The sequence below is a fragment of the Carassius auratus genome, unplaced genomic scaffold (genome assembly GCF_003368295.1).
Source record: "Carassius auratus strain Wakin unplaced genomic scaffold, ASM336829v1 scaf_tig00214759, whole genome shotgun sequence".
NCBI classification, from domain to species: domain Eukaryota; kingdom Metazoa; phylum Chordata; class Actinopteri; order Cypriniformes; family Cyprinidae; genus Carassius; species Carassius auratus.
Window position 1 is genome coordinate 786 of NW_020527794.1, and position 27,543 is coordinate 28,328.

At 38.3% G+C, this 27,543-nt stretch overlaps 1 protein-coding gene across 1 annotated transcript; it reads right to left on the reverse strand.

Moving 5' to 3' along the window:
- LOC113092919 (teneurin-3-like) lies at positions 1 to 27,258 on the reverse strand. Its single transcript, XM_026258699.1, is given in 23 exon segments — positions 1 to 98; positions 101 to 254; positions 256 to 317; positions 320 to 538; positions 541 to 658; positions 661 to 765; positions 1,440 to 1,570; positions 1,705 to 1,939; positions 1,941 to 2,206; positions 2,209 to 3,316; positions 4,424 to 4,720; positions 5,326 to 5,561; positions 5,646 to 5,821; positions 6,447 to 7,327; positions 9,061 to 9,215; positions 10,289 to 10,521; positions 11,581 to 11,601; positions 12,841 to 13,090; positions 19,414 to 19,557; positions 20,336 to 20,603; positions 21,360 to 21,621; positions 26,940 to 27,156; positions 27,246 to 27,258. Coding segments are annotated over 23 exon segments (5,649 nt in total).
- Positions 27,259 to 27,543: the final 285 nt, after the last annotated feature.

The following is a 27,543-nucleotide window of genomic DNA, read 5'->3' on the forward strand; positions in this document are numbered from 1 at the left end:
TCATGGTCTGTTCACTACCTTTTGCCAATCTTCATTTTGTCTGAGGAACTGAAGGTTGTTGACGCTGTCGGCTAGCTCAGGATACTGCTCCACCGACAGACGTAATATCCATCATAGCCTTGCACTCTTCCAGTGCTGAGAAGCTGCCTCTTCTCTCCCTCAGTCCATAGGCGGGATCCTTCCTCTCCGTTTCGCACCCGCTGCTGCTCCTGTGCCCACATGATAGCGAGAGCCCTCTGTCGGGCCAGCTCCAAAAACACGCACCCTTTCCTCATCCAGAGACGCCCCGTAGCGCACGTGCAGGGTGAGAGCCCCCTCTGAAACTCCACATCTGCGAAGCGCCGGGTGCGGCCACCTAGCACAGCTGTGGACTGCGACACCGTCACGTTCACCGCGTTCTCAAGTTCTTTCCGTCCGCTAGTAAGCCGCAGCGCTGCCAGGTCTGCTTCAGGAGAATTCATTTTAACAAAGAAGTGCGTGTCTCTGCCATCTATGATAAAGTGCAAGTCTTTCAAGTAAAGTGCGCCACTGAGGATGTGGCAACCTTGACGCAGTCCTCATTAGCCAGGCTTAGTGCGCGAGTTATCACAATGCCCTTGTAAAGGGCCAGCATGATCCCGCGACCTATCAATGAATCGCTTGAGGCAAACACAGCCAGGGTTTATCAGCCCTTTGGCTATGGCCGAACTCAACCTGTGGCAGATCCCCAAATGTTAGAAATGCTTCAGCTTGTCGAATGACATGCTGCTGGACTGCAAAGCTGGCCTACAAAAGAAGAAAATAAACATTTTATACAAACGTGTGGCTCTAGTTCCATTCTAGTTTCAGATGGTGACATTTTTTTCTTTTCAAAAGGATACTACAAGAACTCTGCCCACCAACATGTGATTGGTATAGTCAACGCTACAAAAAACAGCTGTCAAACATCAGCTCCAATGTCATAGATGGTAGAGTCTAAACTGCAGTATGTTTGATGTGATCTACCCTTTTACCATTTTTTTCTCCTCCCTTTTAACTCTCTTATCACATTGGCAAAGGCATTTATTTCAATAAAAATAAAGGAAATAACCATAAATCAATACATTATTATTACATGCTGCAATAACGTACTACAATATTGAGGTGCAGATAATTGTCACTATTTGCATTAAGTAGTATAAATAACAGAAAATCCTGCTGTTTTAAAATAGTGTAATCTATAGCTTTTGCACTTAATGTCAATAGCATCTTGTCGCTAAATATAAAATTTACACTTAGTGTAGGCATCCATTGCTATCGGCACTGTAAATAGCTTCTATCACTATTTACACTTTTAGTAAAATATTTTTTTAAATTAGCATTTATTTTATTTCAATTGATTTTTCATAGTTTTAGTTTTAGTAAAACTATAATAACCATTATGCTAGAATGTGGAGATATTCATCCAAAAATAAACTTACTGTCAGGTCGTCCCACACTTGGCTTTTGGCCAACTCGTAGGAGGCTTGTGTCATCTCAGAAATGGGGACAGGGAAACCAGGGATACTATTATGGAGATGGAATCCAAATGTGACCAGCCAGCTGTTCACATCTGTAGCAGATATCAATGAATAAATTTAAAATCATAATTTGCATGGGGGAAAATATCCATGTATAGCAGATATATTACTTGCAGGACTTGCTGCAATATGTGGATACAGTAGATGCGGTGAATCCATGCCATACCTGTTAAGTAGTCTCTAACTTTCTGCACTTTACTTATAGGGTTGTTGTTTCGGAACATATAGAGATTAAAAGGGCCTGGATTCTTGCTTATTTTCTCCCACTGCATGAAGTCAGGTGCAGTCCAGCGACCCGACATGATGTCATAATCCCGGACTCCAAAATGAAGCAGTTTTGTTAGAGGGTCATAAAGTCCTCCATGAAACCCAATCACCAACTGGATATCAGGATTGGAGTCTGAGGTAGACTTCGCCATAAGCCGTATAATGAACTTGCTTGAGGAGGACACCATCGCTGCCAAAGACAGCCAGTGGCGTTCCTATGTTATCACAGGCTATGTAGAACTCCGCTCCACTGCTGATCTCCATTGCAAATAAGTGACCCTGCAGGTCGTAGTATAGAGATGTAATCTGTGAGCTGGAATGGTTGTAGACATGCGTTATCCTGCTTGAGTAGCTTAGATCAGCATAGAAGAACTGCAGGTGTTGTCCCATGCTGGACTTTGTGAGACTCTTCTTCCCAAACCATCATAACGGTACTGGACTGACCAGCCACTGGATTTACTGTAGACACGTTCTAGGTGGCCATTGGAGTTGTACTGGAAGATCTCAGAGCCTCTCTGGCGAAGAAACCCATCTTCGTCCAACTCATACTGCAGGTCTCCTAGACGTGTTATGCGGTCTCGTAGGTCATAACGTAGGGGCATGATTCGTGCACTGTTTGCTGGACTCAGCAGGTGTATGTTCCCGTTTAAGTCATAGCTGTAGCGCCATGTCATTTTCTCATTGAGGTAGACGGTCTGCAACTGTCCGTCCACGTCATATTCATAGCTATACTTGGTGGCATTGGCGAATGGGCCAATCTTCATCTCCCTTTTGGTGACTCGCCCCATATCATCATACTGGACGGTGATCCAGAAGAGCAGAGAACGAAAGAGCTCATACTGAATCTCTCGAACCCGACCATGCCCGTCAAGGTGTTTGGTGTAAGTCATTACAGACGTAGAGATGATCTGGTTGATGTCATAATAGATGACACCAAATTTGCCGAACTGCTCCACCTTCCCTGAGATGTCATCATACTGATAAAGGTCAATAGGCAGGGGGGTTTCATTGATGACCCCCTGAATACTCGTCACACGCAGACTACTGTCATAAGCGTAGTCGAAGCGAGCGTTTACCATCCCGTCCTCGCTGAAGCGGTAGATCTGCCGGTCTACCAGCGGGCCGAGCTGCCTGTATCTAATGGTGCATATAAAACCCTCACTCTGCAGATTGACTGTCTTCAGCACACCTGCCGTCTCATCGTAGGTGAAGCTGACGCGAGTGCTGTCGTACAGAACCTCTGAGAGTTTGTTGTGCCAGCGGTACCGGTAAAGGACTCTCCGTCCCGTGCCCAGCTGTGCCACTCTCAGGAGCCTCCCATCCTCACTGTAGTCTACAGCAACAGAAGCGTTGCTCTCAGGCATATGGTAAAGGTTGCGGTAGTAAGACACAGAGCGTATGGTCTCCATAGTGTATCGTGCCACACTAGGCATAGTGACTGCAGAAAGGCCTCCCTTAAGGTCATATTCAAAGACATATTGCCGCTGACTCGCCAGTATCAGGACAGTGGACTAGAAAGAGAAGAAAACAACTTGCATAAACCAGGGAGAATTAAAATTAACTAACTGTATGTCAATTGTCACACTAGTTGGGTAATCTTCATCAGTTACTGGCCCTCATTTCACTTGTTGACACCCATTTTTTTCTTTCCTTTTATCCACCTTATTCCTAAACATGGAAGTAAGCCCATGGACAAGACTTCTGGTTTATTAGCTGCTATAGAGGATTAATGAGAAGTATAACTATGTGCATTAATTGTTAAAACTGTTTGCGTTACAAACCAGTGTATTCATAATAGATAATACACAAAAATAATATGTGACCCTAGACCACAGAACCAGTCTCAAGTCGCTGGGGTATATTTTTAGCAACAGCCAAAAAACATTGTATGCGTCAGAATTATTTATTGTTTTTTATGCCAAAAATCATAAGTATATTGAATAAATATTAGTTCCATGAATATATTTTGTAAATTTCCTACCATAAATATCAAAACTAAATTTTTTATTAGTAATATGCATTGCTAAGAACTTGATTAATCATGTCTCTAGTTAATGAAAGTGAAAGTGACGTGACATACAGCCAAGTATGGTGACCCATACTCATACTCTGCATTTAACCCATCCAAAGTGCACACAGACAGCACTGAACACACGCCGTGAACACACACCCGGAGCAGTAGGCAGCCATTTTAGGCAGGGGTGCATGGGGAGCAGCTGGGGGTTTGGTGCCTTTGCTCAAGGCGGGAAAGAGCACTGTACATTCACTCCCACACTTTTAATTCCTGCAGGGCCAACACTCAAACTCACAACTTTTTGGATTATGAATCCAACTTTAACCATCAGGTCATGACTTTCCCCTAATCTTGATGTGGTCAACTTTTAGGAAAGAACAGCTTGGGTGTAGATCCAAAATGCTTTCTTTTTTGTTCAATGGAAGAAATAAAACATCATGTGTAGGGTGTGTTTTTTAAAGGATGCATTGAGCAAAGGTGGTTAAGTCAGAAAAGCTTTACATTGGTGGTAAACTGTTTATATGTGGCAGAGTCTACTGACAAAACTCTTGATGTCTACTGCATATCGAAGACATCACTAAAAGCAATTTCAACTGGCCTTTACCTTCTCCAGATAAGTGTAGCTCCAGGTCTTCCCATCAGGAAATGTTCTGGAAAGCAGACGGCCTTGTCCATCATACTCGGCCCTCTCTGAGACAGAGCCCCAGTGTATGGCACTCAACTGGCCATTGCTATTGCGGGTGAGGTTGACAGGCAGCAGCTTGCTACTTGGCATCCAGAGAGTAGGTTGACCTGCTGTGTCATAACCAATCTTCAGAAGGAATTTACGGTGATCATCATAGATCTTTTCAATCCTCAGCGCTCGGTCATAATCAACAGACAAAATGTTCCGTCCATTTACCTTGAAGTGCAGGCGAAAGAGAGACACAAAATTGGTATGGCAACAGTAAAATGGCAGAAAATTGACTAGCAAATTGGCAGATTTTTCATCTGTCAGAGTTGCCTTGGTTTGACTTTGGTCCGCCAGAAAGTTTGACTTGTGAAAATGAGTCTCATGATTAATACCGCAACTTTATAAAACTAAGTGGCTCAGTGGCACATTCAAGCTATTAAATCATCTTCCAGTGTAAGCAACATATACATTTTAGAATAAACTTAACCACTGTAAAGCTTTTTTTGTACTCCTAGGTTAGCTGGGTGCCAAATTTACTTAATTGATCTAATTTGTAAGAATTTATATCTAAATAAAAAATATAGCAAGAAAGCTTGCAGGATTTTTAAACTGCGTATTATGCCAGGTGCCATTTTCATGCCAAATTTAATTAGCAAGAATTCAAATAAACATAAGTATTTCAAAGAAATCATGTGTGAGTTTTAAAATACCTGACAAATGTCAAGTGCTTTGATTTAAAAGATTTAAGAACAACACTGTCCTATGGTTTCTTTTAATAGGAAATATTTTTAAATTATTTATTTGTCCTCGATATTTGGGACTTTATTACGTACTCGTAACTTGCGTCCAAACACTGTGACCTTCGTCCTCGTCTGCTCTTTGCGAAAGCGCCATTCCACCAAGTTTTGCCCGCTGTCATCGGGCAGGGTCATGTTTCTTCGTGCCAGTATAGGAGAAGATGCGCCAGCAAGAATGTGTGGCTCAGTCTGGTAGTGAGTGTTCATTCCATTGGCATACAGAATCCACAAGGAATGGTCATAACCAATCACATAGTTGTTCTTCAGCTGATCTGCAAAATATCAAAGACAACATAAATGGCACAGACAGAAAGGCTAGAAAAAAAAAATATAATAACATGGAACACGAGGCTTACCTTGATGTAATGTGAGGACATTTTGAATTGCTGACTGGTTTGTAGTTATAGTTGCAGCTTCATCTCGTTCAAAACTTTCTCTTTCTACTGTAGAGACAGTATCCATGTCATAGGCCAGACTGGTCACCACTCCAGTAGGAAAAGTTACATTGGTCAGTCGTCCCTCTGTGTCATAGCTGAAAGAAATGTATAAAAGCCTACATTTAATGCAAACCATATGAATATGCATTTTTCCACTGGTCTATCTGTCTTAATGTTTATATTCCTTCTGTGTCATGATGTTGTTCCCTAAAAATGGTTCAGGTCCTTTTCCAAATGTTCACCAAATATATTTACATGGAGTACTACTGAGAGCTAATCATTTTAATGTTATACTTTTATGATTTAGTTAATTATTAGCTTGAAATTAATAACGTAATTTAATGTTTAATGCAGTTCATGTTGTTAATTACAGCAAATGGAATATATTTTCTTACCATTTGTGCTTTTACATTGATATGGTACCAGATTATCCCATTTAAATCAATGTGATAAACGAGTTAGTTTAAAAGTAATCAAAAAAGTAGTCAAGATTATATTGTGTAATGGATTATGTTACTAATCACAATTTTTGGCATGTAATTTGGAATCAGTAACAATTTGTGATTAATCTACCCAGCTCTTTCTGTAGCCCAAATGGTGCTGGATGAATTCGAGCTGATTAAATTCTTGTTAAGTTCACTGACCCTAAATTTGAGCAATTATAGGGATGTTTGTCCTGGCAAGCAAAGAGTAGCGAGCAAAACTGTCAAACACTCTTACTCATAGAATGTTGTCCATCCATTGGCAGTGCTCTTGGTTGCCAGGAGACCACTGTTGCCATGGTAAGTTAGCAGCACCTGTTCACGCCCCTGTGTGCCAAGGGTCTTCAACCCACCACTCGAGCCTACAGTTAGCCAAATAACCTGGTTGTCAGGTGCAACGATGCGGACAGGAAGGCGGCTGGCATCCCGGCGAATCCGTAGCGTGTTCCCATGACTGTCAGCCACCGAGGTCAGATCTCCCTCATTGCTATAGCTGAAGTTATATTTGAAGTCTCCAGTGATCAGGTTGGCCGTGTGCTGGTGCGTGCCATTACTGTCAAACATGTACACTTCCTGCTCCCCAGAAGATGCCACTTCATACAAGCCCATGCTGTTAAGTGCAGGCTTGTTTTTTCCAATCACTCGAATGCGAATGTTTCCCAGGTCGGCTACATACAGGGTTCCATCCGGAGCTGCCACAAGAGAGGACGGCCCGTTCAGCCGGGCATCTTTAGCGAAGCCGTCTCCTGTAAGGTAACAATCACAGTTGACGTCGGTCTTGCAGTCGCAGTCTGAAGGCGCCCCCGCCAGGTGAGTGATCTCGCCATCTGCTGCCACGCTGCGTATGCGGCTCATCTTCCTCTCGTCTGTCTCCGCGATATACAGCTCTCCACTGAAGGAGATGGCGATGGCACTTGGGGATTCCAGATGGGTATGCGTGGCTCGCTGTGTTTCTGTCACCAGGATGTCTGTAGAAGGCATGGGGCAGTGAAGGGGTCTGCCCGCTGCCACGCTGACCTGCCCCTCCTCAGTGATCCGCAAAACCACACTGCCATCCAGCACAAACAATGAGTTATCCATCGGACTAACAGCCAGATCTGTCGGCCATTCTAAAGACACCTACAGGCAGATGAATAAGAAAAAATTATTTGTTGCCATTATAGTTTATATAACTCCACTTCCATTTTGGGATAGACAGATATTAGTAAATGCTAGTTTTTAATCCTACCCACATACATAATAGTTTTTTAATCCATTATATTTCAGGCTGTATAAATTATCAATAAATATTTTGTTAACACCAATGTAAAAGCTTTAATGTTAACATTAAGAAACAACAATGAAGAATATTTTTACAGCATATGAATTTAGATGAATGGTATCTTCTACATAATATTATATTAAAAAAAATTATAAATATATAAGGGGTTTATTATGATATAACAACCAACTGGATGTACATTATCATGCTTATTACACAGCTGCTTGCCACATAAGTAAATAATTAGACGCAAAATATTGATTTGAGTTGAAATATTTGAGCGCAAAGCTTCTTTGAGGACAGCAGTTGCGAACAAGCAGCAAATTCAAACTAAATGGACATTTAAGGGAAACGGTGAAGTCAACCAACTTAATACACAAAATTTCACCACAAAAATAATTAATGCAATAAAATAATTAAGACAAAAATGTTTTAAAACCTTACCAGTTTGTTAGTTCTCTTATAATCCATTATATAGTTCAAGCAAGAGTACAGCGCCGACTTCTGTCACTCGGATGAGCCTGTGTTATTAGCTTTTACCGGTTGTTATTGAGGGGTAACATACCTCTTAATGTCGGGACTGCCCAATCAGAATCAGGTATTCCACAGAGCCATGTAATAAATATATATATACGGCTGTCTGTTGACTAAAATTTTAAATCTAATTAATTACAGGGTGCTGCGATTAATTAGATTAATTAGTTTTCACCCCCGGCTCTTTATGCATTGTGTTTCCTTCAGGAGCATCAGTGAATACTGAACATTTTTTAATAGTTGTGTTTGAGTCCCTCAGTGTGTAAAGATGGATCTCAAAATAATACAGTCACTGCTGGAAAGGGTTCCAATAAGCAAAAGATGCAGGAAAACTGAAGAATTTGCAGGACATGTAGGATTTTTCAGTGTGTGTGTGACCCTCTTTGAAATCCAGGCTAAAGTCTCAAAATCTAACTATGAGATAACAAGCATTAACGTTTGATTTCAATCTTTAATTTCACTATGATTTCAATCTTTGACATTACTGTCCTTATTCAGTGATACACATATCAATGTTACATTTTCACAGAATGTTCTTTACCTTATAAAGGATGATTTTATATAGCAAACAGTAAATCACCAAAAATGACTTTTTTTTTTTTTTAGCTTTTTTTTTTGAGTTTTCACATACAGGGTCATATATATTTATTCAATAACTTCTTACTCAAACTAATTAAAAATATATATATTCTTGTTCATTGTTAGTGTAAGATACTGATGCATTTGTGGTTTTGTGTTAAATTTACCTTATTGTAAACTGTTATCAATACTTATTTTTGTACATTTTGAGTAAAATATTTCTGTTCAAAAAATATTTTATATGTCCCATAATATATTGTGTATAAGAGTATTATGTCTAGATTTTTGCATTAGTATTGTATACTAAAACACACACACAACAGCTAATCACTGTGGCACTGCACTGTATAGTTAAATTAGATTAAAAAAAGTATAATTAAATCTGAAATATGTACTACGACCAAAACTCATGTAGGTCTCTGAATGGATCATGATAATTGACTTGAGTGTGTTGATTTGAGCAATTTGAACTTTTCACCTGATGGATGTCCATAACCGAGTCGCAGCTCAGGGGTCGAGCAGAGGCAAGGTCATTGGACCCCAGCAGGGTGGAGATGATGCCGTTCTGATCCACCTTCCGGATCACGGTCCCATCCACAAAGTAGATCAGTCCGTTCTTGTCAACGGCGATCCCTGGAGAGAAGAGAGGAAGGAACGGAATGTGCGGGTCACACAGCTGTGCTCTTTGCTTGCCTGATCCAGGCAGCGGGTACATGTGTCGTGTTTGGCTTCCCATTATTCAGGTCACTGCAGAAAGCATCGCCCTCAATTATTCACATCTTGCCTCCCACTGCTGAATTATTTCTTAAGGAGAAAGTGGAATAGGATGTATTAGAACATCCCTCCCTCCCTCTTGCATTTCAGCCTGTGTTCGCTCTCTCTCACTCCGTCTCGGTCTGTCCGTATGTCTGCTCAGGGTATTTGACAAAAGCATGGAGTGGGAAAGCATCAAACCCACTTTTAAACCCAAATTATGAAAGTGTGGGTTGCTATAGTAACCGCGGCTTGGAAAATGTGTGCCTAGCTGAGAGGTAGCACCGAGAGTTTGTGTGCCTGACAAAAACACTGAAGTGAACTGACGTTATAGCAGAAATCTCAGACTCAACCGAGGAAAATGCATGTATGCATCAATGCCTCTGACTTTTTTAAAGTTGCGACAGCCAGAATATAGATCTCTGCGCACATCCCATCAATTCCACACTTTACGTACCCGTCTACACAGGAAATATGATACCTAATGTATCCATCTTTCAGTGCGTGAATTCGTGTGTGAATGACATTTCATTGAAAAACAATGAAAACATCTCTTTTTCTGCACGACGAGATTATATGCTGAAATAGGTTGTCTATATTCACCAGACAAGTGTGACGTTTTATAATTTATGTCGGTTAAGTAACGAATCGTTCAAAGCAGCTTCATCAATCCGTTGTGTCTGGCTCAGTCAAATAATTTAGTGCCTATCCCGGGGCTGTCAGTTCCCATTTCCCTTGTTGAAGCGCCAATCAAAAACCTCACTACATAATACAGTGTTAAAAGCTCACAGAGCTTTGGGATGAACTTTCATGTCAATCAAAGTGTGTCGTACGCCTCAGAAGATTCATCGCAGCCATTCCAGAAGTTTGAAGAACCCATGTTTCTCAACTTCTTCCTTGAGAAGAATGCACGACCCTTTTGATTATCAGTTATAATGATCCTTTAATAATACCTTTGGGTCCTGTAAGGAGAGCCTCAGTGGCTGGTCCTCCGTCTCCACACTGAGTTTCATCAAAAGGCAGACAGTGATCTCCGGTTCCCACCACAACCTCCACGTTCTGCTGGGACTCAGAGCCGGCCAGGAGTGCATGTGGGCTGTAGATGCGCCTGGAGTTGGTGTCGGACACGTAGAGCCGCCCCGTGATGGGATCCGTGGTCAGGTAGTAGCGGTGAGCGGGATTGTTACTTGGGGGAGAGACATATAAACAGTGGGAGTTATGAGCGAAGACATTAATCTGCTGTCAAGCCGAGCCAGTGCGACTCATAAATTATTGGTCTGACATTGCAATTGGAGATGGCAGATGAAATGAGAGAATGATTAGAATATTAATATCATTAAAGACGTTGAGAGAATCGCAGCATGTTTTTTTTCGCATCTATCAAAAGGGTGTGAGCTCCTGACAGATGGGAAAAAGAAAAAAAAGAATGTGTGAAAGGGAAGTAAATGTGATGTGACTGGAACGTATTTGCGGAGGCTGTGGTGACGACTTCAAGACTGCCAGATCATTTCAATCATTCCTGTTCCCTTGTGGGGAAAGGTTCTCTGCGATGTGCTGATGATATGCATATCTTAATGACTGTCAACAACTGATGGCTTTTCAGAACGCTATGCTTATTTGCATTCATTAATTCTGTCTCCCAATCAGCCTGCTCCTTTCTGAATGAGTTAATGCGGCCCCTCCAGACATGCCATTAGTGGTTAAATGACCAGTCGAGTCGAGACTTTGTGCATGTTGGTGTAGAGATCTGTGACCTTCTCCTCTGGGATCAGGCAAATCTTTTCACGTTTTATCAAAAGTGGTTTTAGGGCAATTCTTGCAGGCTGAGCATACTCTATGCTGGTCTATTTGGAAACCAATTCACACTCAGAAGCAATGGCCTGTGTAAAATCCACATGTGAAAATGTGAAACAGTGGTACTTCTTTAAGCTAGAGGCCCAAAGTGTCACCCACTGCATCATAATCCAAAGTCCTCTTACATATAGCTTCAGTAAGTCTTTTAGGCAGTCAAAAAAAGGTGATGTGGAAACATCTCTCATAAAATGTGCCTTGACATCATCTGGGATTAGTAACAAACCTGTGTTAGCTTTCTACAGACACCCTTTGGTCATTTCCATAAAAATGTGCCCTAAAATGTTGCAATGAGTGATGTTTGTAGAAGGTTGCCCATTTAAAATTCAGTACACAATACATGCATGTCTTTTAAAACACCGGCATTGTGTTACATTTACTAAATGTAACTTACCTGTGCCTGAAATCCTTATTTCTTTGGGTAGTTTGAAAAAAGGAGGGAAACACATAGTAAGAACATACAGTATGACAAGTTTAGATAAAATAGTATACACTTACTCTATTTAATTTACATAACCAGTTGTCAGTCAAGTTCTGAGCACTACTGTATGTATTCTCCACAATTCTATTCTGAGTTTGCAATACCTCTAAAATTAGTCCTTAACAGTGTTTTCATTTTATTTATATAGAATTTTAGTATTTATTCATAATTGTAATAGTTTTTAATTAATCATTCGATTATTGAATTAATAATATTTGAATATTTTGAGCTTTTTGATTTATTTTTGTTTCAGTATTTATTTTCATTTCATTTTTAGAAATCTTATTTTTATTTATATTTACCTTTTTATTTTAGTTGTCATTTGAGTTATTTTAGAACTAGTTTAAACAAATATTTCAGTTAACTGCTGCAGCAAAATTATTAAAAAATGTATTTAAGTTTTTCTTCTAATATATATCTTTTTTTATTTTATTTCAGCTATACTTCAATTAATGACATTTATTTGTAAAAACAACATTGATTCTTTGAACACTGTATATAACAAAAAAATTTGGTAAAATTTGGTAACACTTGACTTTAATGCATTGCATGAACTTACTATTATAATAACAATACATTTTGTATAATTATATGCAAGTTACCCTAAACCAAACCCTAATCTTACCCTAACCATATAGTAAGTCCATGTAGTTAATTAATATGAATCAGTACCTAAATGTATAACACATAACAATGACACCTTAAAATAAAGTGTAACCTAAAATTGTAAAATTATATTGTAAAATTCTGTAAATTTCAAAGAGAGTAGATTTGAAATAAAATAATGTCTTTGACAGAGTTTACGTTTCTAACAGACTGAAGCACAACACTGTCAAAATGTCTCTAAATTCATCGCCTTTCAAACACTGCTGCCACTGCTATCAAAGCTTTGTTTACAGATTCACAGCATTCAACAATAACTTTCAAGACAATTACTGTCAGACTTCAAAAATTGCTTGCTGTGAGAATTGGTGTTGACATTATGCAAAATTTCAAGGCCTCCTTTTTATGAGGACTATAAAGTTTTGTGGATTAAAAATAGTTATGCTTTTAAATGTTTTGTAGAAAGACAATGTCTAGACCGTGCCTCTCAGCATGCTCACAAAATCTTTCCTCAGGTACTCTGCCAGATTTCCGTACAGCTGATTCGCCCGTCTAGTTGTGCTCACTCACCTGAGCTCCATGACACTAGTGACATTGCCTGATGGATAGATGCGTCTGATGTAATTGAAGTCGCCAACAAACAGGCTCCCGTCGATGCCCCATGCGAGAGCAACAGGAGCCAGCAGTTTATTTCCCTCCGCCTGCCCATTACAGCTCGGACAGGAGATGCTTCTGCGTCTGCCATTCCCCATTATGGTGCTGATGATGGGAGGAAGCTGGGAGAGGAAGACGTTCTCACCATTTCCCTTATACAGGATCCCTGAGACACCAGGGAGAGTGGGAGAAAAAAAAAACATTCTCAAAAATTAAGATTTTCAGATAGACTCAAGAAGAGAAAATTACTACTACTAATACAACTAATAAAAAATAATACTAAAATGAAAAAATTCTATTGCATTTGCAATAAAAAAAACAAAAAAACAAAAAACAGTATGCATGAACTTGATTATTCAGACAAGCAGAGAAATGCTATTCTTATCTGACTTCACAACCTCAAACGCTCTCGTAATCTATAAGAGGGATGGAGAGAAAAAAACAGAGAGAGCAGACTTTTTTTCTGGCTGTAATGGAAAGGCCTGAGCATATAACTCAACTAAAGATGAAAGTTCCTACCCTGGACATCACTATGAAAAGGGGGCACTTAGCGCTGTGATCTTCCCGAACTTCCGTTAGAAACTCCATTAATGTGGACATTGAAGTAGCACTTTGATGAGGAAGCACCAAAAAGAATTAAGCTGCTAAAGGCATCTGAGCGACCATAATGAACATTTTCATTAATATGGATGATTAGATTTCGACTTTTGAAATAAATTTGAGCACTTCTTGAGCAGTCAGTCTAGTTTAAAGCAGAATTTTATCTTTTTATTTTATGTTGCTCTTTGTTATTTTGGTTTAACATCATTTTCCTTTCATTGCAATTTGAAATGGAAATGAGCAGAAAGATTAATATATTTCATCTGCAAAATAAAAGCTATGCTATTGTTTGTGTCATTTCACTAAAAATGTTATTTTCTAAATTTAAAATAATCTACGGTTATATTTTCTTGATTATTTTAGCATGTGAATCTATTATCTATAAAAAAAAAAAAAGAACTTGTTCAGAGAAAAACTTATGCCACACAATAGCAGTTCTTCTGGCAAAACTATGATTTAATTTTTTAAGGATTATGTGTTGTTTGTGCTGTCGAATCAGGGAAAATCTGTCTCAAATGTGCAATATCCCCAAAAAAAAGAATACGGTCCTCAGGCATTAAATGTACGAACCAGAGACATTTCGATCACCTGAGAGGTGATTGTCTACTCAGCTGTGTGCTCTATTTTCCAGTCCCTATAGATCTCAGCTTCAAAAACCTTTGATCGCTTCAATCATTTCAACACCACTTTCAGTCCAAGACTGAGCGAGGAGCTTGGGTCATTACAGATAAATATTTCAGTCCTGTGAAAATTTAACTTGTTTCTTTTTGGGGTTGGCTTCAAAGAGGAACTTCAAAGGGAAGTGCCATGCCCAGGGCCATAAATTATTCATACTGAGCAACATGTTAGACTTCCAACACTTGCTTTGGCCTATTAATCACATCAATAACACTGCACTGAACTCCACTCCCATTGGCTGGCCGCTACAACTCAAGTTCAGTAACTAGCTACCTCAGTGGCTACACACCATCATCTATGCTTTGTAATTGGTTTAGAGGCCGAGTTTTATTAAAACTATGGGAGTCTGAAAATGTTCAGTTTAAAATGTCTTGTCAAGGCTCAAGTTTCAGCCCAGTTTCAAGTTCTCTTTACTTTTATTTTTTTATTATTTGTGCAAGACAAACCTGTGTCAGAAGCAGAGCAGAGAGACCTTTTTTGCTTGTTTTCTATTGGAGGTTGGTCTACTCCACTCCGATCATGGAAATGCAGAAAATAGACTTGTTTTCTTTTCTTTTTTCTAGGTAGTTCTGACTAACTCTGCAGTTTATTTTTTTGCAGAGGAGTTTTAATTAGCATACATTCAGCATAGTGTGCTTTAGCTGTATAGCGCTTTACATTCATACTTTTATGTACTGTATATAATTCCTTAACATAGAGTGGTTTTAGGGCTGGAACGATATATGACGATGTATAACAAAGGTATAAATGATCTCAGCATTCAGATCTAGCCTTATTGTATTTATTTTGTGTAGCAGATATATCAGACAAATGAGTGAATGTAATTAAAGTCACAAAACTGAAGTAATTTCGGTTGTTTTCACTGAAAGATCGAGGTATGGCATTTTAATTAAACAATGTGAGACTGAATGAAAAAAAATCAATAAAAAGAATTTAAAAAGTTGCATCTTCAGATACATCCCCTGTTAAAGCACCAGCTATTAAAAAACAGCCATACACATTCAAACAGAAATCTTCGGCTGTTGCATTGCATATTGCGCTGTTTTGAGCATCCTGCCACGAGCATTGTTTTTAAAATGGTATGCCATGCTAAAAAAAAAAAGAAAAGTATTTGAAAAACATGTCAAAAGCATATAATTCAGTCGCACTCTGTATAGCTGGTTTTGAACAAAAGAAAGCTGAAGAAATGTGAACCTGAAAGCAGGCTAATAATACAGGCCAACTACATGATTTGCAAAATATATAGATTTGTGCCTATCCTGAATGTATTCTGTCACTGTGTAGACAAATCAAGTGCATCCAGTGCCAAGTCGCATCGGGCATTCCTCTTTAGTGTGATGACTGTCACTTTAGCAGCAAGAGTGGTAAACTGTCATTGGCTGATATCAGCTGTTAATTCACAGAGAGCTTAAATGACCCCAAACCCTCTGCAATTCTGAACTGCATGTGAATCATGGCTAATGTCTTCCCATGTGCAGCTAAGCAGGGTGCATAGCAATTTGTTCCTGCTTGATTAGGGCCTGCCATTGATTAATTGATTGAGAGGAGGACTGGAATGAAGACACAGTCAGAGGGGATCTCGAGAACACCCGGACCAATAGAAGCTGCTTTTCTTATTCAGAGGTCTACAATGTACCATTAAGTAAGATGAATTGGTCTGGGTGGCTGCTTTTAAGTGTGACTCAACAGCCACTGACCTTGACAGCAAGACAAACCAATGACACTTCTCACTTACTCAAACTGTGTGATTGCTGCATTGCATTGCCCTAATCTTATTATGCACTGCTCACACTACTTATGAACCACTGTTCAAATACTAGGAAGAAAATAATGAACTACTACATCTACAAAGATCTGACGGTAAGTCCTTTGCAAACCCTGTGCTACAAGAACAACATTAACAATATATTGATTGTAATAATCAACATCGCTGCCACAAAGGCATTGTGGGTGGTTGCCAGGACACATTGTTCTGTTTGGTTTCTTACTAACAATGTCCAATATCTCTAAGATACTTTGTTCCATAGATGTGATTCAGCTCATCTCCCTCAGCACAGGTCTATGTGATTAATTTTTCATCATCCTCAAGGAACAATAAAACTAGTTGCTGACCTCAACAAGTCAAATAATTTAAGATATCCATAGCACAAATTGTGTGCAAACATTGCAAGAACTTCTAATTGCAGTTAAAACAAGGCTGGGACAAACCCAACGATTGGGTTGTTTTCAACCAACTGTTGGGCTAGATGTTTAACCCAAACTTCTGGATAGAAACCCAACCGTTTGGTCAAAATGCTGGGTTTGTCAATATTAAACCAGCATTTTTTTTTTTTTGAGTGTACATGCAGCATCACAAAATAATTACCTTTAAAGTGCATGTTTTTGATTAGTGTTTGCCATTAACTTGCATGGAGGCTGTAAATTGTGGCCTGATTATCTTGTGACTTTATGGCTAGACCTTTAGGTGAAAAGCAGTCGATTTGTATTGGCCACTCTCAGCTACATGTTAATGTCTATGAAGTACAACAAACTCTATAAATGGAAATTTCATTCAATGTCATCTACAGTAATGCAATGCTTATGCTTATTGATTATTCACTGAGCAAATATGCTGATCAAATAGCAATGGGATAAATAAAACTATGTTGTAAATGTCAAGCAAACAAGCTGAATATCAAATATTCTAGGTGTTCTGCAGCATTCATAAAGAGGTGTCAGACTAAGCAGTCTGCCATTTCGGAAAAAAACAAAAAACACACACCAAAAAGGTTAAGGACTGACACCTATGATAGGGTCCAAAAGTCTGAGACAACTTTTTCCCCTAAAATTAAACTTTTAGAAAGGAACAAATAAAATGATAAAATAGAAACAGGGAAACATTTAAAATTGTTGTTCTTCACTAAACATATTTTTCCTGTTTAAAACTAGTTAAAACATGAAAATATTTAAAATTTAAAAGTTGAGACTAAAAGAAGAATCACTAATTACATAAGCAACTTAGTAACACTGATCATGTGAACTCATTTATACTGATGGTTAATTATTCTTGCTTTGTTAAAAAGTACAATATGCTCTTTGGGTCATTCTCAAATCGTGCTGCATGATCAGGTTTTACACAAACTTGTGGAATTCACACTGCTTGTGTACTGCTCTCAAAACTACAAACAATATTTATTTCTCAAATTCAGCAAAATGTTTCAGTTCAACCTTTTCATTTAAACTCTTATGTTTTTTATTTGGATTCAAAATAGAAGCATTTTTGTATTAGCTTTGTGGACAATATCATACATTTTCAAGATAAAGATTGTGATTCAATATTTAAAATTAACAAGAGTATGCTTGTGTTATAAGGACAAGCTCATCAGTGGGATGTAGCTTTTGCTCAGACACATACACTTATGCCCAGGCACCCAGTTTGCACAGCCGCTGACTGCTGATCAGACCTGTAAGCCATAGATATGAGACGCTCTGCATTATCAATCAGTGAAACAAATGGGACTGTCAAAGAGAAGATCTCCCTTTGGCAAATTGATTACATTTGTGACATGTTCTTCAGGACAAAATGTTTTCCCATCTCCATCACTTCCCATGCATCGCTTCTGATGTACAGAAACTCACTAAATGAAAAGATTGTAAAGGTGACATGCCCAAATGTGCAAAGCTTTTATCTAATAAAAACTCAGATTAAACAGGGTGAGCCAGATTTATGTGCTAAGCTCTTTTAAGCACTATTCTTCTCAAAGTAAACTTATAAGTCGATGCCTAAGTAGATTATGAACGTTTAGACAAATAAGTGAGTAACCCCATGTAAAACTCATCTAACCACAAACCTGCTAACTGAGTTAAGAAGAACTGGTGATCATGTTATGGATTTATATATAACAGGCATGAGGACAGATGCTCTACGCTTCAGCGCTTTCCATCAGAATATGCCGTTCCCAGGCTTTTTGTTCCATTGCTTTCAACTGTGTCTGTGAGGTTTTTGACAGATTTAGTTCACAAAAACAGCAAAAACAATGCAGTTAATCTTCTATTCAAAGTCTATGAACTTCAGCAGCCATCAAAAAAATAAAAAAAAATCCAAGCAGTATTAAAATCTCCTAATATTTACCATAACAGATAAAAATATGTCAAGATATCATCTGCATGAACTGAGAATAATTATAAAAAGGCAAATCAGTTAAATGCACTATTAACTAATCAGTATTGAGTATGAAATGATACAATTTGAAACACCAAAGCATTTCAATAATAATGGTCTAATCTAAATAAGATAATGATATAAGCTATCTCCGAAAATCTGCAATTGGTTTAATCCACTCTGGCGCTTTAGGTGTAAAATGAGAATTTAAGACTTATTGGCAGAAAGACTGCTTAAACTAGATAAACTGTGTAGAGGTGCAAAAATAAGGCTTGAGCAGACGGCCATGACCATTTGTTCGGCAGGTCATCGGATTAAAGGATGTGGAAATCCCAAGGCCAACTGGGCATTTAGCCAGCAATCAAAAAGAGGCTTAAAATCTTTGGTTCAGGCGTGGAACAATCAGATGTTGTCACACTAACTAACTCTAGAGAAACAACCTGAGACAACTGCACCTGAAAAGTGTCAGTCTAATCTTGTTTTCATTTAGGGCATCGGGATGTGCTTGCACAGCCGACTTCTCCCAAAATGCGCCATTAGATACGACTGCTGGATCTTGTTCAAACTGTGCACACATCGTCATTTACCAAGAACAAAAAGATGCCATTATGTGTGTGAATATGGAGATTTAAGCAGACAGAATGAGCTTCCCTGTCACCCTGTTTCATTATGAAGACAAAGGAACGGGGAATGTCTGGTGGAATAATGCCACATTTCCATATTCAGGCTTGTGTTTTAATGGCACTTTTATTGAATTAAGCTATAAGTATGCATTCTGCGCCTGAAAACTGGATAAAGTTCATTCAGCCAAATCATGTCCCCCATAATGTTGCAGAGCACAGTTCTGACTTGGCACGCTGTGTTAATGATTCCGATTTAATCTGTCATCACTGTGAGCGATTAGCCCTTTCAAACTCTGCTTTATTATGTGCAAATGAGGCAATGAACCGTATTTCATGTTAAGATGAATATTTATGACGATGAGTCCAGGTAGAGGCACTGACCCCTGAATTGGTGAGGGGACATTTCCCGTGAGGTGGTTCCGGTGGCGTTTAATAAGCGATTCCTACCGTTTGGCACATCCAAGATGTGATGCTTATCCAGGGTCCATCCGCCCATGCTGGAGGCCTCCAGCTCATATCCTTGCAGCGTGGCTGTCCGCTTTTCCCATAGGATCACATTCAGGCATGATTCATACTCAAAGCCCACGGATACTAAAGTATAGAGAAGGAAACAGGGCAAAAGGAATCTATTATCCTTGAATGTATTTTCCACCTAATTTAATATAGGTTTCATGGTTAGACTAATCAATTGAAGCTAATATTTTACATATTTTAGGTATATATAATTGCAAACATTCCATACCAGCAAAATATGTGGTATTGACAATTTACTTTTTATGCACATGGAAAATTGGTACAGTAACTATTTCAGAGCAGCTACGAGTCCAGTCGTAGCAACATTTTCCAAATGGGCCTGTGACCTTCTGAAAGCTGTTTTTTTTTTTCTCCGTGCGCTTCATTTACAGACTAATTATACATGCAAAGAGCAGTCAGCAATATATAGATGGACTAGAAAAATGCAGCTGCTTATACCTTTTATTTATTGCTAGAACACAGCCCAGTGTCAGTTTAGCAAAAGATGGTTAGGATAACGATTAAGCATGTGCTGGAAATTCAACAAAATGAGATTGGCTTTTGAACTGTGTATTTTCAGCAAGTTTTAAATCATACATTTTGTGCCAGGATTAGAACAAATCCATATTATCGTCCTGTATTCTAGTAGTTCAGAGAAAATTAAGTTCAACCTTCTGGTCTGTTTAATAATCAGTTTGACTTGTACTATCAGTTTAGGAAGATTCATCTCACCACTGAAATATCTGGGTGAAAAAAGATTAATTTGCTCCTGGGTTAAATCAGTTCAAGTTAATAATATATTCATACACCGAGGGCTTTATATAGATCTGTTTCCTCCCATTGTTCCACTACCTACCTACAGCCTCTGCGAGTCCATAGACTCTCTGGCTGTACGCATCTGTCTTGTCCCAGATAAAGCTGTAAGAGAGCCGGGGTGAAGCTGGGAACTGCTTCTGAAACATTCTGCCCTCCACAGCCACCATGAGGTGGACCCGAGCCAAGCCGAAGGGCACGCTGGACTGGGTCAAGATGACCTTCAGAACAGGTTTGTAGGCTGAAGCACGTGAACTCAAGTAAATCAAGTCTAAATCACTCCCTGGAATAGCCGTGTGCTCGTGAAGAACCTGTGATTAAAAATGTGCATGAGAGAGGAAGTTAATTGCCTGTATTGTAAATTTCCTTGTGGCCTATTATCATTTTTATTAAAATTGTCAGATATTTCAAACAAAATGCATTGCTTCATAAATTCACACTGTTAATTAATTGTTCTTGTGCTTGAGTGTTTGGTGTCAGTATGATTTATTTTAAATTTTAGATCAAATAAAGGCAGCCTTGGTGAGCATAAGAGACTTACTGACCCCAAAACTTTAAACGGTAGTGTATGGCAACTCTGATCTCAAGGGGAGTGAAAAAAAAAAATAAGTCGCTTTATACACATTAATATTGAAGCTTATTGAAGAGTTACAAAGACAACCTATGAACATCTTCAGAATGACAGTCGTAAAAAATAATGCATTCCCACAAAAAAAAATATCTATTTTAATTATGTCTGATCCCTGCTGACTTCCACTTATAGCCTTAAAAGTGATTTATGTTACACGCATAAAATGTGAATTATTTCTGTCAAAGGAACATGATAAGGTACGCCACGGTCATCATTAATTCAGTAGCAATATCTGTGTGACAATCTTAAGAATATCTGGTTTTCCTGACTGTACAGTATGTTATGCAAGTAAAAATCACCTGGTTCTCATATTTTGTAGTGTCATTAAATCATACAGCTCAGAGGAGCTTGAGGCACATAGACAAATTTATTTTGATTTGAAGGAAAAATGAACCGAGACTCATTTTACTCCCAGATGGGATGCGGTGTGACTCACCTGTGTCTCAGGAATGATGGGGCTGGCCTCGGGGCTGGAGCGGTAGAAGGTGGAGAGTGGTGACGCTGTGATTCGGGGTGAGGGTCTGTCAAGGCCACTAAATTCACAGGTTGGCATGTCTCTTTCCTCTTTCCTCATCACCAGTGTGTCCATCACATGGAAAACTCTCCATGACAACCAAACTGTGCGATACACAGCAGAGAATGGAGCACGCACGAATCGCAACGTCAATGCTGAGCCTCCATTCACCAATAAATCAAACCTGCAGGTGGATAAACAACAGTCTTCAGAACAGTGCTCAAGCATGCTTGACAAATTTGGGTTGCACTTTATTTTACAGTACGTGTACTAACATGTACTTATAGTGTACTAACAGTGTATTTATCTAAGAAAGTTCTGGTAACACAAGGTAACTACATGGGGTAGGGTTAGGTTTAGGGGTAGGTTCAGGGTTAGTACCTAGTTATTACATAGTTATTGTAATTACTATAATAAGTACATATTATGTAAATAAGGAACAGGACTGTAAAATAAAGTGCTACCCAAATTTGTCTCTCTTGAGAAATTACCACAGTGGTACCACGGTACAGTGATAGTATGACATAAAAAACTATAATATTAATAATATTGTATTGCTACAGTACATGTACGAAAACATGGTATTCCCGTGGTTCATGTCATTATCATTATTAACCATGGCAACACAAGACTGTACTTTTTTATGAAAAGTACTTTTTTGTGAAACTGAAGACTTGGAGTAATGGCTACTAAAATTCAGCTTTGTCATTGCAGAAAAAAAAAAAAAAAACATTTTAAATGACATTAACATACACATTAACATTTAAATTGTAGTAATATTTCACAATATTACTGTTTTACAGTTTTGCTTGATAAGATACAGAATGTAGCCTTGGTGAGACTCATTTCAAAAACATTGAAACATCTCCAAACTGTTGAACAGTAGTGTATATTTAAATAATATTTCACTATTTATATGGAAGATACAGTTTGTGCCAGAATCTCGCATTGTTTGTGTGGGGGCAGAGGGCATATGAAGGCTAAGTGTGATTCATAATTTCCTGTTATCAGACTCATAAGTGCATGGGTCCTCTCCAAATTACATGGTTTGTTAGCCTCATCAAAGCGCTTAGTTACTGATGTCTTCCACGTTTCATATCCTAATCTAAAAAAGTATCTGATTCATAAATCCAATGAATTCAGTTAAATAACATGGCAGACTTCACTGTCTTTTATCAGTAGTTCGCTGGCACACTTAAGATGTTCTATTAGTTGATGAGAGTAAGGGGTAGAGATGTGATGTAACTTTTTTCCGTTTGGGGGATTTGGATGAAAGATCTGGAGGTAGCAGTTAGAGCAGGACCTATTTTAATTAGCATGCTATAGCGAGGAGGTAGGCGCAGATTTGGAAATGAAGGGGCGTCTCTTTGAAGTCGTGCTCTATATGAGCTGCTGACTCCCCTGCCCGGAAGGAGAGAGATGAACGGTGCAGTGACTTTACACACAAACATACACATCCTTGCAGTGCCACTGCCTTGAAAATTCTCCCTAACTGCTTCTGTCCCTTCTTTGCTGGGCCACTGTTCCAGACCATCAGCCTTTAAAGCTGTTTCTTTGCCTCTGTTTCCCCTTGGACACGCTTGCTAACCAAGAGCAGACACCAGCACTGAACAAGCATGATTATCTGATGCCCATTCCCCCTGTGTGAAGGTTTTTAGGAGGGATCTGGATATATCGGATAATCCCCAACATCAGCCTTCCTTCTTTAGAGATGAAGAGCCATCCCTTGAGTATTTTTTTCTTTCATTAAACTCTAGTGAAGAGAAAATTATGTTTTAATGCATTACGGTCATGCCTCAGTTAAAGGCATACGGTCGCCACACATACACATGCAAACTCCCACACATGTGACCCTTGAGTAGATGACTCAGAATAACTGCTGATCTGAGTGAATCTTGATAATGATGGATAATGACTAAAGGGATTATTATAAAGGTACAAAAATATCAGATAGCCCCAGAATCAGCTCAGAACTGGAAGTTAAACTCTGCAGACTGCTTTAATCTTGTATAACTACAGTTAAAATGGGGCTTGAAAGTGAATATTTTCACCTTTTTAATGTATGTTTGTGGAGATCAGATTTTTGCACTGCACTCTTTAAAATAAAGGTGCTTCAAAAGGTTCTTTACAGCGATGCCATAGAACATGGGTAGGCAACATTGGTCCTGGAGTGTCGATGCCCTGCAGAGTTTAGCCCTAACCCTGAAAAAAACCTCACTTGTTTGTAGCCTTAGTAATCCTGAAGACCTTGATTAGCTTTTCAGATGTGTTTTGATTAGGGTTAGAGCGAAACTCTGCAGGACAGCGGCACTCCAGGTTCGACGTTGCCTACCCCTGCCATAGAAGAACCATTTTCGATTCCACAAAGAACCATTCAGTCAAAGGTTCCCAATTTTGTGAAACAGAAAGGTTCTTCAGATGTTAAAGGTTCTTTATGGAACCATTATTCTATGGCCTCATGAAGCACCTTTATTTTTAAGAGTTTGCTTAATTTAATTGGTCAAATTGTTAATAAATTAACACCTAATTAATGTAAATCATTGTAAGTGTTTTGTGTACCTATGTATTATGATTAAAACAGTGTGTATATATATATATATATATATATATATATATATATATATATATATATATATATATATATATATATTATATATATATATATATATATATATATATATATATATATATATATATATATATATATATATATATATATATAAATGAACCTACCTCATCATAATTATGTTATAACGGTATATAGCTGGATAACTGTTTTACTTTATTCCATTTCTTATTCAGTAAAAAACCTGTATTTACTTTATTCTTTATTGCCTGTACATAGTGGGGGAAAAAATAGAAGAAAGTATTTCATGTTAAAAATTACAGTTTTTACTACCAAGACGCAGTTTTCTGAGCATGAGTTATTCCATAACGGACACAAACAATACTTTCCCTGAAGAACTGAAACATAAAGGAATTATCATCCATATTACAACATTAATGCTTCGTTGGACTAAACGTGCTCCATGAGATGTTGCTCAGTGGACCTTTAACTTTCTAACTAAACCGGGATTTACAGCTGTGGATGTGTTTATGACTCGCTTATTACGCCGATTTTGGTATGTACTGCGTTTCCATTATTCATGTTTTTATGTGTACTGCTTACACAAATTTAGCAGATACATTCTTTATAAGCTTTCCATTGAAAAACAGTGATCTGTTGTCGATGCTTGAGGCTTAGATCTTTATAATGATATATAGTTTGTCAAGATAAATTAAGTCTCATTTAATTTAATCTATTCATAAACATTGACACGTGCAAACAAAGACGGTTCATTCTTTAACATATATTAAAATTCTAAATTAGCGTGTTAACGCAGGTGATACGTTTTTTCAGTTTAACGCAGTTAACCCAGGGGCTGGGCTAATGTTGGATACCCCACTCACAATTGTTGTTTCTATCAAATTTTTCTTCACATGGACCATCGTTTATTTAAAAGTAGAATGTCTTTATAACCACACCTAATCTGAGATGTTTCAGACGCATACTCCAACCTTTTCCTGAATGGCAGGCTCGAATCAAACGAGTGCAAAAATGGATCTGCGCCAGCATGTGTTGTAGCCTGTATCATTTCATATCAAATCGCCTATACATGCAGCGTCGTATGTGATCAGTTAAGCCATGAAGTCACCAAAAAGGCAAATAAAGCTGCCTTAAAGGGGGGGTACAATTGTGTTTCGTATATTCAGAGTTGTTCATGGTTTTAAAGAGATGGATTCTCATGCTAAACATGGCCAAAGTTGTAAAAAATTATTTTGAAGAATGACTGAGAATTTCAGTGCCGAAAATCGTACTTCCGTGTTGGTACAAGTTTCGGCTGTTTTTTTTCCGATCGTGGCTCTAATGACGTAGACGAGAACGGAAGTACTTATATGAGCATTTCTCTTGGAAACGCGCACATTTACCAGAGGAGAGCGAGACTACGCACATCAACACGCTTCAAAATCATCAGCAGTCGCTGCATAGGATTTGTTTGAGAATGCCTCCAAATAAGTGCATTTTTGGATGTGAGGGAAAGTTTACCGTGTTCAGCTTCCCCAAGAACCCAGCGTTACACGAACAGTGGATGCAGTTTGTTTTTCTGGGCAGCAACGGAGTGTATCAAGTGCGTTTGTGTGTTCTGGTCATTTGAGTGACGAATGTTTTATAAACAAGGCCCAGGTTGACACTGGATTTGCACATCGTTTGCTATTAAAACATGGAGCCGTCCCTGTGATAAAAGACCCCATTCATGTAAGTACAATTGCATCAGATTTCTGTATTTAGTTGGAAATCAGCACATAAGAATATATGTTAATGGACAACAAGAAACATCAGTATTATAGCTCCGCTCACGGCACGCCTCCAGGAGCTCGGCTTTTCCGGAAAGAATCGGAAAGCTGTATATTTCTTTTATAAATAGATAAAACTAAAGACTTTTTGCATATATAAGGATGCAGTACTACCCTATAGGTACTCAGGATTAACATGAGATTAGGTCAATCTGTGTATGTTATGTACCCTTTAAACTGTACGTGTATGTATTTGTAATACGAGTTACATTTAAGAACATGTCTCTGAAATGCAGTTGTTTTCTATATTGTTCTGGAACAGCCCAGCACTGTCTCCCTCCTCTAACACACCTAATTAAACTCATTATAGAGACTTTAAGATCTGATGTGGGTCAGAATAGGTAAAGAGATGCATTTCGTCATGTTCAGTAGTTTAAAGAGCAGGTGCTTTGATATCTATTAATCAAAGATCATAAAAAATAAGAAATTTGTAGCTTTAAGGATTCATCTATATTTAATTTAGATTTTATAATTTGACAACTTTATTCAATTTCTAACTAAATATATTTATTACTAAATATGACTTATTTCATTGGGTTTATGTGAAGATTGTTTTTAGTACACTTAAATTTAAGTTATTTTAAGTAGTCTAATAAACGTTGAAATTGATAGCTCTTGTAATGTTGAATGTTAGTCAATTGTTAAATATTTGGGAAAGCATTTCCAAGAGACATCAGTGGTATCATTATTGCAGTTGAAAAGTATCTTTTAAAACTTTAATGTTAGGTGGGATTAAAAAATTATTAGAATTTTATTAGTTAATTTATACAAGTATAACGTGTAGATTTTTTTGTTTATGCAAAAAACAAATATGCAAATGTGATCTGTAAATTGAACTTTCTGGTTCATAAAATGATCATAAAAGGACATTCATGGGTCAAATTGTAATGTGTTGCCTTTGAGTGACAGTATCATGACACGGGGTTGAGAATTTGCCTATTTGTGTTGATTTGACTTGACTTGTGTGGGAAGCAGCGAGATGTAAATATGAATTTGCATAAAACTATGCAAAATGGTTTTTCACCGACTATCTTAAGGATAGGTATTAGCATAATTATGTGTTTATGAATGTGCTTGTCTGTGTAAGTAAGGCATATTTGTACGTACATGCCGTCCTGTCTGGTGATGGTATAACCCTGCTGGGGGTAATGCAGAAGGGACACATTCACCCCAATCAATGGAGTGCCGTCACTGGTCACCACCTGTCCTCTCACAACGGACACCAGGCTATTAAATAAACACACGTGAAAACAAAGGTAGATTAACCAGCTGTTCACAGCATTCAAATTCAAGGTCAGCAGGCTGTTAATAAACAAGCAGCATTAAATTTGGTATTTTATAAATACAATTCATAGATTTTATATATAAAATGTCCATGTCTACTATAAAATGTCTCAATCCATTGCACCTGACCTTCCTCTGCCATTCTGTTTTGAAAATCTTAAGAGACATAATTACAGCACAAATTATTTTACCAAGCACCATTTAGCTGCTGACCTGCAATCTCGCATCTTTACACTAATTGTGTGGTAATTTCTCACTGTGCGAACAAAAGAAACCTCAGGGCAGATGGGCGGGATAAGAAGTTTCCTCATCAAGGCATAATCAAAAGCATAATCAGCCAAGTATCAAGAGATTCTAACAAGTTTTTCTTGACTGCTCCTTTTCTAAGGCAGTGAAGACGAGCAGCAATGTTCATATTGTTAACTTT